At 38.5% G+C, this 15,391-nt stretch overlaps 1 protein-coding gene across 1 annotated transcript in view; it reads left to right on the top strand.

The window, feature by feature from the left end:
* The window catches only part of LOC100196045 (phospholipase C, beta 3 (phosphatidylinositol-specific)), a 47,401-nt gene that overhangs the window by 15,169 nt on the left and 16,841 nt on the right, over positions 1–15,391 (top strand). Inside the window, 1 exon segment of the mRNA NM_001141074.1 lies at positions 9,447–9,533. Within this exon segment, the coding sequence (NP_001134546.1) occupies positions 9,447–9,533 (87 nt within the window).

Below are 15,391 nucleotides of genomic sequence, written 5' to 3'. Positions count from 1 at the left end.
CATTTCTTTGTAAGTGGGCAAACGTACAAAATCAGCAGGGGATCAAATACTTTTTTCCCCCACTGTATATGTATTTTATTTTCGGCGGGAATGGGCTTCCATAGTTTTTTCCGTGGCTCAGTGCAGCCGCCAGATGACAGTTACTGTTACAATTTCAGAATGTAACAGGCTGTTACTGCAATTTCAGGTAAAACCTCAATAAAACAATCTCAAATATAAGGGAATTCAGGAGAATGTTTATACATTTCAGCTGTTTCAAAAACATTGCTCTGTTATTACCATTTACAGTGCCTTCAGAAAGTATTCACACCCCTTGACTTTCTCCACATTTTGTTGATATAGACTAATTTTAAATGTATTAAATTGAGAATTTGTGTCACTGGCCTACACACAATACCCCATAATGTCAGTGGAACTATGTTTTTTGACATTTTTACAAATGAATTAAAAATAAAAAGCTGAAATGTCTTGTGTCAATTAGTATTCAGCCCCTTTGCTATGGCAAGCCTAAATAAGTTAATGTGTAAAAATGTGCTAAACTCACATAAATTGCATGCACTCTGTGTTTCAACATGGTGAATTTATCAATTACACTTTGGATGGTGTATCAATACACCAAGTCACTACAAAGATACAGGCGTCCTTCCTAGAGGTCGACCGATTAATCGGAATGGCCGATTTAATTAGGGCCGATTTCAAGTTTTCATAACAATCGGTAATCGCCATTTTTGGACACCGATCGTGGCCGATTACATTGCACTCCACGAGGAGACTGCGTGGCAGGCTGACTACCTGTTATGCGCGTGCAGCAAGGAGCAAAGGTAAGGTGCTAGCTAGCATTAAACGTATCTTATAAAAAACAATCAATCTTAACATAATCACTAGCTAACTACACATGGTTGATGATATTACTAGTTTATCTAGCTTGTCCTGCGTTGCATATAATCAATGCGGTGCCTGTTAATTTATCATTGAATCATAGCCTACTTCGCCAAACGAATGTACCTAACCATAAACATCAACGCCTTTCTTAAAATCAATACACAAGTATATATTTTTAAACCTGCATATTTAGTTAATATTGCCTGCTAACATGAATTTCTTTTAACTAGGGAAATTGTGTCACTTCTCTTGCGTTCTGTGCAACAGAGTCAGGGTATATGCAGCAGTTTGGGCCGCCTGGCTTGTTGCGAACTGTGTGAAGACTATTTCTTCCTAACATAGACAGCCAACTACGCCAAACGGGGGATGATTTAACAAAAGCGCATTTGCGAAAAAAGCACAATCGTTGCACGAATGTACCTAACCATAAACATCAATGCCTTTCTTAAAATCAATACACAGAAGTATATTTTTTTAAACCTGCATATTTAGTTAAAAGAAATTCATGTTAGCAGGCAATATTAACTAGGGAAATTGTGTCACTTCTCTTGGGTTCATTGCACGCAGAGTCAGGCTATATACAACAGTTTGGGCCACCTGGCTCGTTGTGAACTAATTTGCCAGAATTTTACGTAATTATGACATAAAATTGAAGGTTGTGCAATGTAACAGGAATATTTAGACTTATGGATGCCACCCATTAGATGAAATACGGAACGGTTCCGTATTTCACTGAAAGAATAAACGTTTTGTTTTCGAAATGATAGTTTCTGGATTTGACCATATTAATGACCTAAGGCTCGTATTTATGTGTGTTATTATGTTATAATTAAGTAAATGATTTGATATTTGATAGAGCAGTCTGACTGAGCGGTGGTAGGCAGCAGCAGGCTCGTAAGCATTCATTCAAACGGCACTTTCATTCAAACGGCACTATCAACTCCCGAGATTAGGCTGGTGTAACCGATGTGAAATAGCTAGCTAGTTAGCGGTGTGCGCGCTAATAGCGTTTCAATCGGTGACGTCACTCCATCTGAGACCTTGAAGTAGTTGCCACGGCTTTTGTGGAGCGATGGGTAACAGTGCTTCGAGGGTGACTATTGTCGATGTGTTCCTGGTTCGAGCCCAGGTGGGGCGAAGAGAGGGACAGAAGCTATACTGTTACTGGCAATACTAAAGTGCCAATAAGAACATCCAAATAGACAAAGGTATATGAAATACAAATGGTATAGAGCGAAATAGTCCTATAATTCCTATAATAATTACAACCTAAAACTTCTTACCTGGGAACATTGAAGACTCATGTTAAAAGGAACCACCAGCTTTCATATGTTCTCATGTTCTGAGCAAGGAACTTAAACGTTAGCTTTTTTACATGGCACATATTGCACTTTTACTTTCTTCTCCAACACTTTGTTTTTGCATTTTTTTAAACCAAATTGAACATGTTTCATTATTTATTTGAGGCTAAATTGATTTTATTGATGTATTATATTAACTTAAAATAAAAGTGTTAATTCAGTATTGTTGTAATTGTCATAAATAATTGTAAAGAAATTGCCCGATTAATCGGCATCGGCTTTTTTTTGGTCCTCCAATAATCAGTATCGGTATCGGCGTTGAAAAATCACAATTGGTCGACCTCCTAGTCCTTCCTAACACAATTGGCGGAGAGGAAGGAACACCGCCCAGGGATTTCATCATGTGGCCAATGTTGACTTTAAAACATTGATAGGAGAAAACTGAGGATGGATCTACAGCATTGTAGTTATTATAAAGTACTTACCTAATTAACAAAGTGAAAAGAAGGAAGCCTGTACATAATAAAATATTTCCAAAAATGCATTCTGTTTGCAACAAGGCACTAAAGTAATACTGCAAGAAATGTAGAAAATAAATGAACTTTTTGTCCTCAATACAAAGCGCTATGTTGGGGCAAATCCAACACACATCACTGAGTACCGCTTTTCATATTTTCAAGCATGGTGGTGGATGCATCATGTTATGAGTAAGCTTGTCATCGGCAAGGACAAGGGAGTTTTTGGGGGGAGATACAAATTAATGGAATAGAGTTAAGCACAGTCAAAATCCTAGAGGAAAACCTGGTTCAGTCTGCTTTCCAACAGACACTTGGAGCCAAATTCACCTTTCAGCAGGACAATAACCTAAAACACATGGCCAAATATACATACACTGGAGTTGCTTACCAAGACAAAATTTGAATGTTCCGGAGTGGCCTAGTTACAGTTTTTACTTAAATCAGCTAAAAAAGAAATGATCAACAACCAACTTGACAGAGCTTAAATAATTTCTTTAAAGAATAATGTGCAAATATTGTACAATCCAGGTGTGCAAAGCTCTTAGAGACTTACCCAGAATGACTCACAGCTGTAATCGCTGCCAAAGGTGATTCTAACATTTATTGACTCAGGTGGTTGAATACTTATGTAATCAAGATATATTAGTGTTTTATTTTTCATAATCTTTTTTGACAAATGTTTGAATTTGTCTTCCATTTTGACATTAGAGAGAATTTTGTGTAGAACGTTGACAAAAACTGACGATTAAATACATTTTAATCCCACAACAAAATGTGGAAAAAGTCAATGGGTGTGAATACTTTCTGAAGGAACTCAACGAGACAATTCTGTTCACAGTGCCCTGCTTGGAGGGGGCAATTGTGGTTAGACAGATGATCACCAACGAAGCGTTTAGGCAAAACACAACAGGCTGTTCTACATGCAAATTGTGTGTGTGTTTGTGTGTTTGTAAGATAGTGGAAAGTAAAACATCCATTTACGGTAAATGGGTACGGATGAGACAGAGCGATAGAGAAAAAGAGATGGCTGAGATTACTGCTTTTTCTTTTATGTTGTTTTTCCACAGTAGAGTATTCCTTAAATGTATAGCAGAGTAGTTAGCGCTAGACCTAAGGTCAGTTTTATGTTTGCCCTTAATCATGAAAATTTTGTTTATGATATGGTTTAGCTGATCCTAGATCTGTGCCTATAGGTAACTCTGATTTAAGAATGATAAATTACTGGGAGCTCATATTTGATTACTTATCAAAAGCTTTTGATCGAGATATAGCCCCACATCCACTGATCTGTCTTTTTTTGCAGTTGATGGAAATAACCTGGATGGGAAGGCTGTCTCTCTCTGTACTCTGTTAGCCAAACGGCTCATATTGCAAATTTGGAAATTGGAAACTGCACATACCTTTTGAGATGTTTTTACAGTATTTAAATAATGTAATGCATATAGAAAAGTTTTGATACAATACCTTCAATAGAAGTCCAAAATGTAACAAAATATGGCAGCTGATACTTGATAAATGGTTCAGTAAGGACTAGTCCCCCTTCACAATTGTGATAATGATCTGTTGCTACGCTGTGCTGTACTTCAATCAATATTTATTTTTGTTATAATTACATTGCTTGTAATGACTGTGCACTGTCTTCTTATAATATGTACCACCTAGTGGTACACCACCTTTTCTTAGCTTTTTTTGTATATGTGAGTAAAATATGGAATCCATAGCGGTGAAACTGCCATGTTCACTTGCGATATTATAAGCACAAAGATGTTACAAACAAGGAACACTGTTTTTTTCCCTCTGACATCTTCGCACACGCAATAGAGTAACATATGTGCTACGATTTTATTTTACCACGATGCTAGATGCTCATTTCCTCAACTAAAATGATAACAAATGCACCTGGGGCTTCAGTGTTTTGTTCTCTAATTCTGTGATTTCTTCAACGCTACAGTGAATGTTATTGTTTATCTCTGTTTTTTCGTATTGGAAAATAATAAACAGATTATATTTTTTTTTTAAAGAAGGATAAATTATGCCGTTAAGACAGTAGTTGGGTTTGGTTGTTTGGCAACAAAACCGACGCATGCGCAACTATTGGGCAAAACAAACGGGGCTGGCTTAGATTGTTGACCACATGTAAACTGTATTTAGTCTCTAAAGTTTATTGAAAGCATAAATGCATCTAAAAATACATCGTTACAGTTGTTGTTCAGCTAGCGAGCGAACTTTAGCCATATTAGCATAGATGTGATTTTAGCCATATTAGCATGAAGAAGAACCTGATAAATACTTATTTCCCTCATTAAAATGCAAATCAATTTATAACATTTTTGACATGCGTTTTTCTGGATTTTTGTTGTTGTTATTCTGTCTCCCACTGTTCAAATAAACCTACCATTAAAATTATAGACTGATCATTTCTTTGTCAGTGGGCAAACGTACAAAATCAGCAGGGGGTCAAATACTTTTTTCCCTCACTGTATGTTGTGGCCACCCTCATTCCTCCTCTCCTTTCCTCTCCACTATTCTCCTCTACTCTCCCCCCCTGTCCTCCCTCCTGTAGCTTACCACAGAGCCTAAACTGGAGGTAGGGTGGTTCCATCATAGAAATAATGGAAATAGATCACATAGAACACACCTTGCATCGTCCAATATGGTGTAGGCTTGGGCGGTATACTGGGTAAACCGGGGTATTTTGAAATACAGACAGTATGATTTTCAATACCGTGGGTTTGTGGCGCCCTAAAGCTCGGGGGAATTCGTGACGTGAGAATATACTTATCCTCCTGCAAACTTTAGACCATGCGTACGCACAGTTTCTAGTGGTTGAAGTATTGCATTGCAAGAAGGCAAAAGTAGCGTAGTAGCAGTGGTGGAAAAAGTACCCAACTATCATACTTCAAGATACCTTAATAGAAAATGACACATGTAAAAGTCACCCACTAAAATTCTACTTGAGAAAAAGTTGAAAATTATTTGGTTTAAAATATACTTAAGTATCAAAAGTGAAAGTATAACTAATTTCAAATTCCTTATGTTAAGCAAACCAGATGGCACCATTTTCTTGTTTTTTTATTTTACGGAAAGCCATGGGCACACTCCAACATTCAGACATAATTTACAAACAAAGCATGTGTGTTTAGTGAGTCCGCCAGATCAGAGGCAGTAGGGATGACCAGGGATGTTCGGTTGATAAGTGAGTGATTTTGACTATTTTCCTGTCCTGCTAAGCATTCAAAAAGTAACGAGTATTTTTGGGTGCCAAGGAAAATGTATGGAGTAAAAAGTGCTATATTTTCTTAAGGAATGTAGTGAAGTAAAAGTAGTCAAAACTATAAATAGTAAAGAACAGATAGTACTTTATTTTTACTTAAGTACTTTACACCACTGCCTAGTAGCCTTGTGCAAATTAGGAATATAGGATGACACTCTTATTCATAACAAAAAAAATAACAGGTAGCTAAATATAATAACAAGATGTGATGATTTGCCGTTAGTGAGAAGAGAACATATGTATTTTATCTTTGCATCCTAAAATAATTAGAAATGGGCATCTATTTTCTGTTATTGATTTAATTCCCATGATCATTGCAGAATAAATTCCGCACCTTTCAAGTTTTTGCTCTATGCATCCAAAAGGGAGCCGGTTTATAACATACAGGTGAACCGACAGCTGATATTTTGCATTGAAGTGTGTAGGCTACAACTGTAAGTAGTTGAATGAAAACTAAAACTTTAGTTTTGATTATTTTCCCCGAGTAGAATTTGTAGGCAGTGCAGCATATTTAGGTTCGGGAAAAAGTAAATGCAAAACATTATTGAATTAAAATGATCAGTTTACAGGTCCATAACAATTTGCAATTGTTTTTGTCATTCAGAAACGGTTAGATAAAGCACATTTCAGAAAACATAAAGTTTGCAATTGCTATTTCCTTTAGATAGCCTACTGAGCTACTGTCTTGGCCTAATTCCAATACTTCTAAAATATACAGCAAATAGTCTTTGTAAATTATATCATAAATAGGACTGGTGGAGTTATTTATGTCACACATGCAGTTAACAAAAATATATGGAGATATCTGCTCTTTCCAAAATTACAACCAACTGATTGAAGCAATACTGAAAAAATGGAGGAGGCAAGTGGAAAGGGAGAAGGTAGTGTCGACCCTGTAGTAAAGACCAAAATTGGCTAAAGAAAATTGTGATCAATAATAAAGTATACCAGTTTAATTTAAGGACCACAAATTTGACAGCTGCACCATACAGGTTGCAAAATAGTTGGGAGGAGATTTTTGTAACGATTCCATGACACATGGTTTATGAACTGATACACAAAATGACCCCGGATTCAAAACGTAGAGTTTTTCAATTTGAATTATTATAAAGAATTCTTGCAACCAATAGAATGTTATATAATGTGGATACAACCATCCCAGCTGTGCAGATTTTGCTGTTAAGAGACAGAATCATGAGATCACTTGTTTTGGTAGTCCCCATATGTAACTTGTTTTTGGTCGCAAAAAAAAAAGTCCTAGTCAATCGATCAATATAGTAATAATACTCAGCAAAGGTGTTTATCTTTAATTGACAATCTTTAGAAAGTATGAGAATAGAAAGGTTCAGAACTTTTATGAAACATCACAGCACAGTGGAAAAATATGTGGCAGCTAGAAATCAAACTTGATTGTCTTCAGAGATAGATGAAAGGGGTTGAGGGTAGCTGAAGGCTGGAACTAAAAACAAACAAAAGATAACTACAGTAAAATATACTGTCCGTGAAATGTATGTAGTATGTATAAGCTGGAAGTGAAAGCCTAAATATTATTGTCTATTAGTTTACTCCACTTAGGGGAAGGGTGTTAGGGTTAGGGGAAAATAATAAAGAAGGAAAATATATTTCATTAGTTTACTCCAATTAGGGAAGGGGTGTTAGGGTTAGGGGAAAATAATAAAGAAGGAAAATCTATTTAAAATAATATATATTTACAAACAAAATATACATGGGGGATTGGAAATTATGCAGACAATTACATTGATGGAATCCACAATCTATCTGCAATATTAACGCTAATCTACCCTATACAGCAAATAAGGGCGTTTTTTGTCACCAAAAAAGTTGAGTGTTATTCATGAAGAGTTATAACGCTTGTTCACGCACACACAGTTTTACGACATGACTGATTTAAACTGAACAAAAATATAAACGCAAAATGCAACAATTTCAACGATTTTACTGAGTTACAGTTCATATAAGGAAATCAGTCAATCGAAATCAATTCATTAGGCTCAAATCTATGGATTTCACTTGACTTGGGCAGGCGGCGCAGCCATGGGTTGACCTGAGAGGGCACAGGCCCATCCACTTGGGAGCCAGGGCACCCATTGGGGAGCAAGGCCCAGCCAATCAGAATTTAGTTTTTCCCCCACCAAAGGGCTTTATTACATACAGAAATACTCCTCAGTGTCATCAGCTATCTGGGTGGCTGGTCTCAGACGATCTTGCAGGTGAAGACGCCGGATATGGATGTCCTGGGCTGGCGTGGTTACACATGGTCTGCGCTTGTGAGGCCGGTTGGACGTACTGCCAAATTCTCTAAAACGACGTTGGAGGCGGTTTATGGTAGAGAAATGAACATTAAATTGTCTGGCAAAGTTCTGATGGACATTCCTGCAGTCAGCATGCCAATTGCATGCTTCCTCAAAACTTGAGACATCTGTGGCACTGTGTTATGTGACAAAACTGCACAAAAACTGCATAAAAGTGGCCTTTAATTGTCCACAGCACAAGGTGCACCTGTGTAATGATCATGCTCTTTAATCAGCTTCTTGATATGCCACACCTGTCAAGTCGATGGATTATCTTGCCAAAAGAGAGATACTCACTAACAGGGATGTAAACAAATTTGTTCACAAAATTTGAGAGAAATAAGCTTTATCGGCGTATGGAACATTTCTGGGATCTCTTACTTCAGGTAATGAAACATTGGATCAACACTTTACATGTTGCATTTATGTTTTTGTTCAGTATATAATGAGAAACATGCGCCAAATTTACAAAGCACAACATTTTTGTGCATGCAGTTTTTTCAGTAATAGTTTAAAATGTATGCAGCGTTTATAAATATAACCGTATACCCTGGTATGGTACAGGAATGGTATGAATGTATGAAATCCTAGATACCTCCCAACCCTAATGTGGTTTAGGGTGAAGTTGCCCCTAGATGCTGGCTGATGTTGGGTCAGTCTTGCATTTCCCCACTAATGGTTAAGGTTAGGATTGGGGGAGGGAAACTGATCCTAGATCTGTACCTAGGGGAAACTTCACCCTGGAGTGTTCAATGCAACAAACAATAGAAAATGTCTGACAATATGCCATTTTTATGGGGTTTTTTTCTCTCTTTACCCCTCTCATAGCCAGCATTGGACATAAGACTGAAGGTATGAGACTTGTGTCTGAGACCTGAAGACTTGTGTTAGCTCCCCAGCTAATGCTTATGTTTTAGCTCAGCAGGCTAACAAAGTCTTGTGGCATGCAGGAAACCCAGGTTCGAACCTCGGTTGGTCACGTTGGTCACATGTTGTGCACAGTGTGTATATCTCGGTGTATTAACCTGTGTGTGTGTGTGTGTGTGTGTGTGTGTGTGTGTGTGTGTGTGTGTGTGTGTGTGTGTGTGTGTGTGTGTGTGTGTGTGTGTGTGTGTGTGTGTGTGTGTGTGTGTGTGTGTGTGTGTGTGTGTGTGTGTAGGAGCCCAACAGCAGCCACCCCACGCTGATTACTCTGAAGGTAGACCCAGATGGATTCTTCCTTTACTGGACTGGTGGGGCCAACATGGTAAGTCTATTATTTTCTCTTTCTTACACGGTAATTACTCACTCTCTACATTTTACATTTTAGTCATTTATAGCAGACACTCTTATCCAGAGTGACTTACAGAAGTGAGTGCATACGTTTTCCATACTTTTTTGCCCTGGTCCCCATGGCTATGTTCTAACTCTTCCACATCCTCCCTTCTTTAACTTAAACAAAACAATCTCCCACCTTCCCTAACATGGTGGGTCCTAGGCTTAGGCGATATACCCTTTATACTGTATACCAGGGTATTTCAAAATACCGACCGTTAGGGCAGTGACCGTCTTGGAATTTGAGGTTATGGTAATTGGCCAGGTCAATTGGGAGGTGGCGGGGTGGGGGTACCTGGCACGCATAGAAGGCTAAGTAGGCCTACTTCTATGCGTGCCCAGGCCCCCGCCACTCCCCAATTGAAACAAGCCATTCCACTTCGTTATTATCATGACATTTCATTATGATTGTTCAGGTTATTACTTAAATCAACAAATTAAGACATGTCAGCTTGGAGAGGATCTGTTGCTTTTTCGTATTGACAGAACATTAATGGAGTCAAAATAAAGATATAGGCCTATGTCTACCTTGTCCTTGTCTGTTGGCTTTTCTGTATATAATTGTTTTTAATACAGATCCTATTTCGACGCACAAAACCATAAAAAAAAAGTCTGATGGGTTGTCTCCCACTTTTCCGAAATATTCGCATAACGTCACAAATCCTGCTGCTTTTGTCATTTTATGGCAGTGGCATTCATAGCCGCAGGAAGATGTTCTACAGACTCAAAAAATTTACCAGCACTACAGATGGCGATTTAGGTCTGCTAATACAGGACTAGTAAAAATAGTGCACTACTTTAGTGGGACAAACAGTTTTCAACTTTTTTAATGTATTTTTTATTAATATGTATTTATTTATTTTCATACTTCCTGCAGCTATGGTGGCATTGACATTTCTTCTTCAAAGAGAGGATGCCATAATGAGATAAATAATGTAGCCTAAACTACTGAAAACAGGCCTTTTACAGGATTAAATCATCATCAGTAGGCTATAAGATAATGAATAGACAAGGAATGTATAAAGGAGACAGCTATGCTATAGTATGAAGATTAAGTTGACAATCATTCAAATAGAAACAAATACACGCAATGTCCATAGCCTATTTATCAGCAATGCTGATTATAGAGGGGGAGAGTGTTGAATTTTTTTTTACAATACTGTGATGAACTATTATAATAAAAAATTGACATCGTTGACTAACTGTTTGAGGTGAAGAAAAAATTACTGAGAAGCCCAGCTGGGCACTTTCCTACATTTTACATTTGCGAGAAGTCAGCTAGGTAGGCCTACTTCTATGCGTGCCCAGCCCCCCGTGCTCCATCAACATTAACAGAACAGAGAAATCAGACACGCTTATTGCTCACATGCAGTGCGTAAATTATGGTATGAAATAAACCAAAACTATGTTTACACTCTGAGAATGAGAACGGTAAATTTCTTTAATTAATATATCTATTAACAGACATGTAACAAAGTGATAGGTATTAATGGTAAATTGGTAAATTGTGCATTGCGGCCGACACTGTAGACTATAGCGTAGGCTACCATTATACTTCGCGGGGATAGGAGGTCAGCAATTTTTTTTGACTCACCTAGGGCAGCATATTGGCCAGGACTGGGCTTGATCAGCATTGATTAGTCTATAAATTAAGAAAAGATTCCATATCAAATTACACAATGCCAGGTTGGAGAGGATTGGCGCATTGTCCATTTGACACAACACTAGCGCATTATAGGCCTCAGAGCCAGAACATTGTATAACAGAAAGTCCACGCATCTTTTCAGGTCGCTGCAGCTAGCGACTGGAACGAGCTGCAAAAAACACTCAAACTGGACAGTTATATCTCCATCTCTACATTCAGACTCAATCATGGACACTCTTACTGACACTTGTGGCTGCTTCATGTGATGTATTGTTAACTCTTCCTATTTGCCTTTTGTGCTGTTGTCTGTACCCAACAATGTTTTTGTACCATGTTTGTGCTACTACCATGTTGTGTTGCTACCATGTTGTTGTCATGTGTTGCTGCCATGCTGTGTTGTCTTAGGTCTCTCTTTATGTAGTGTTGTGGTGTCTCTTGTAACGATGTGTGTTTTGTCCTACCTTTTTTTTATCCCCCATCCCTGCAAGAGGGCTTTTTCCTTGGTTGGCCGTCATTGTAAATAAGAATTTTTTCTTAACTGACTTGTCTAGTTAAATAAAGGTGAAATAAAAAAAACTCCCGCGGTTATGTAAAGTTTATCTACATGACAATAAAGTTTGTTTATTTATTTTTAATCCTTAAATAAATGTAGGCATTTTTAAAACGGCTTTGATGGTTGTTTTATTTTCATGACGGTCTTCATCCATAACCGATAGTTACACGATTACTCAGTTACCGTCAGATCACCACCGACCGTATGGGGGGGGGGTGCTAGGCCACTGCTTATTATAACTATAAGAAATCTAAGATGTAAATTCAAAATTATCAACTGGGTAGTTTGAGCCCTGAATGCTGATTGGCTGAAAGCCATGGTATATCAGACCGTGTACCATGGGTATGACATGGTACACGCCCCTTGTAAAGCGCCCCTTGTGTGCACATTCGCTAATACCATATACCCCGGTTTGGTACAGAAACGGTATGATGGTATGAAAATCTGTTTACCGCCCAATCCTAGTGGGTCCTCTCTTTTTCTATCTCTCTCTGTCTAGTATGGTGAGTTCTTCCTTCTCTCGCTTTTTTTTGTCTCCCTCTCTTTAACTCTCTCTGTCTAACATGAGTCCTCTCGCTCGCTCTCTCTTTTACACACAGACACAGTCGTGTACAACTAACCTTGCGGGGACACAAAATTCAGTCCCATTCAAAATCCTATTTTCCCTAACACTAACCTTAACCCTAACCCTAAACCTAGCCCCTAACCCTAGCACCTAACCATAACCCTAGCTCCTAACCCTAAACCTAATTCTAACACTAATTTTAACCTTAACCCTAAACCCCCTATAAATAGCATTTGACCTTGTGGGGACTAACAAAATGTTCCCAGTTGGTCAAATTTTTGTTTGTTTGCTATTCTTGTGAGGACTTCTGGTCCCCACAAGTATAGTTAAACATGTCCACACACACACTCACTCTGTCAATTCCTGATGTTGTTGTCCTTCTCTCCTCACCTCATTAGTACAGACAGTTGGGCTGTATCCCAAATTGCACCATATTCCCTATATAGTGCACTAAGTTTCACCAGAACCATGTAGTAAAGTAGTGCACTATAAAGGGGACCATTTCGGACTGAGCCTTAGCCAGTTAGTCATGTGAATGAGGGCATGGATCGAATCAAATTTCAGGCCCCAAATTAAATAAACACTTCCCTCATCCCCCTCTCCCTCTATCAATATCTCTGTCTCTTTCTCCCCCTCTCTCCCCCTTTATCTCTGTCTCCCTGACGCCCTTCTTTCTCTCTCCCTCCTTGTTCTCACTTTCTTTGCCTTTTTCACTCTTTTTTTCACCACACATTTTTGTAGCGCTCCATATCTCAATCTCTTCCTCTACCCTGTCTGTCTGTCTGTCTGTCTGTCTGTCTGTCTGTCTGTCTGTCTGTCTGTCTGTCTGTCTGTCTGTCTGTCTGTCTGTCTGTCTGTCTGTCTGTCTGTCTGTCTGTCTCTCTCTGTCTCTCTCTGTCTCTCTCTGTCTCTCTGTCTCTCTCTGTCTCTGTCTTTCTCTCTCTCCTTCTTCGCTGTGTTTTTACCTCTAAAGGCATTTATGGAATGGCGTGTTAATACTGTGCAGTTAGGGGTGTGTGCGTGTGTTTGCGCGTGTGAGCCCTATCTGTGTTTACTGTGTGTGTGTTCTCTAGTAGGACACAAGGCCAGCCCTAGCCCAAGGGCTATCGTTGACACTGTTTAATGACAGGGTTAGAATGCCCCAGGGAAGGAGAAATGAAGGCTGCATCCCAAATGGCCCCTTATTCCCTAGTTAGTGTACTACTTTTGACCAGGTCCCATAGGGAAATGAAGGCTCTGAGTACCAAATGGCACACTAATCCCTATATAGTGCATTACTTTTGAAACTAGTGCACTTTATAAGGAATAGAGTGCCGTTTGGGACGAAGTCAGTCTAAAAGGACTTATGAGGATAGAACTGTGAAGCTATGAGTGGAATATGCTATTATTAAAATTCATTATTTTTAAAATTAATTAATTAATCTGCTATTATATCTAGATGACATGGCTATAATTGCTACATCCAATAATAATCTAAGTTTTACATATGTCTCTACAATAACCATGACCAGAAGTACAGGAAGGGCAAATTACACGTTCATGAATTCTTCACTTCTCCCAACTATTGTTTAATCTCTCACCCTCTCTTCCCTCTCTCCTTTCTTCTTTTTACTCCTCCAGTCAATATCGTCCCAGTAAGTCACCTTTCCTCTGACTTCTCTCCATCTCTCCTCCCTCCCTCCCTTCCTCTTTTCTTGTTATTGAAAAACTCCTCCACCCTCTATTCTTCTTCTATCCCTCTACCAATCTCTTTCTTATCTTAGGGTCTATTCTCATTGACAAGAATTAAGGAGAATTTTGAGATATTCTCGTGAGGTATCGATTTGAGAGACATTATATGAGTGACATTAAGTCACTCATATAATGACTTTCAGGATTTTGATCAAATTAAGCTAGGTTTGTTATAACTTTAATACGCTAAAACTGTACTTTTATCTTCCTATGAGAGGGGGAAAACGTTAATGTTTGATATGCTTACGTAAGCTGTCTTATTGTCTTGCAAGCTACATTGAGCTAGCTAATGCATCTACGAACGATAAAATAAACAATTTAATTGTCTGCACATGTGAATTGTTGCATTATTCAAGAGTGTAATATGGTTTGGTTGCATTATTCAAGATTGTTGCTAGCTAATATGTTTTAGAGGGAAAGATGCTCACATTGTTGAATAGTTTGCAAGCTTACTGGCTAGTCAGGGGCTACTGTGATACGGTAAATTTGGAGCTGCAGAGCAAGAATGTCACATTGCCAGCCACAATTAAAGGTAAGGCAAGGATGTCATGTAAATTGAAACGTTTATATACGTATTATGTAAATTGTCATCTCGTCACGCTGCCTCTCCTTAAATGTTCGTCAATGAGAATAGCCTCTTCGAGGTAAAGGTTGAGTTAACTGTTTCTATAGAAGAGAAAATTAGCAGGACTCTTCTTTTGTTGTTATTTTCTTCCTCCATCTATCCCCTCACCATTTTTCCTCTCAATCTCCCTTTTTCCTCAGTCTTTGAGGTCGGCGTGGGGTGTTTCTGTCTCTTTATTCTCCCTCGGTCTCTCTTGTGCACACGTGTTCTCTCGCTCGCTCTCCTGCTCTCTGTCGCGCTCTCTCTCTCTTGCTCCCTATACCTCTCTCTCTCACTAATTTCAGACAGAAGATATGCTATATTACCTGTAAAAAATAATAATGCAATGTTTATGAGTCCCTTTAAAACAGCCCCTTATTTACCACTTTCTTTATTTTATATTAGTGGGTAACTGGCACATTTGTGGGGGTGTTAAACCATAGGAGCTGTTTACATTACAAATTAAGGTGTTAAATGATGGAAGTGTTCATGAATTTACCTGCAAAAAGCAGAGACCAATGTACTATATTTTCGTTACAGGGTCTGAAAATGCAACAATCATGACTAAGTCTTCAGGTGGCTTTAATTTTGGCATGTTTTTTACCCCGGGTAAATGGAAGTAGGCATGGCAAATTAGTGGGATCTTTGTCTGCGTATGAAAGGTTGGATGTTACCATGGTTTACACAGGCAT

The sequence above is a fragment of the Salmo salar genome, chromosome ssa07, assembly GCF_905237065.1.
Source record: "Salmo salar chromosome ssa07, Ssal_v3.1, whole genome shotgun sequence".
NCBI classification, from domain to species: Eukaryota; Metazoa; Chordata; class Actinopteri; order Salmoniformes; family Salmonidae; genus Salmo; species Salmo salar.
Note: the sequence above shows the minus strand (reverse complement) of the source record. Positions and strands in the feature narration are given on the sequence as shown.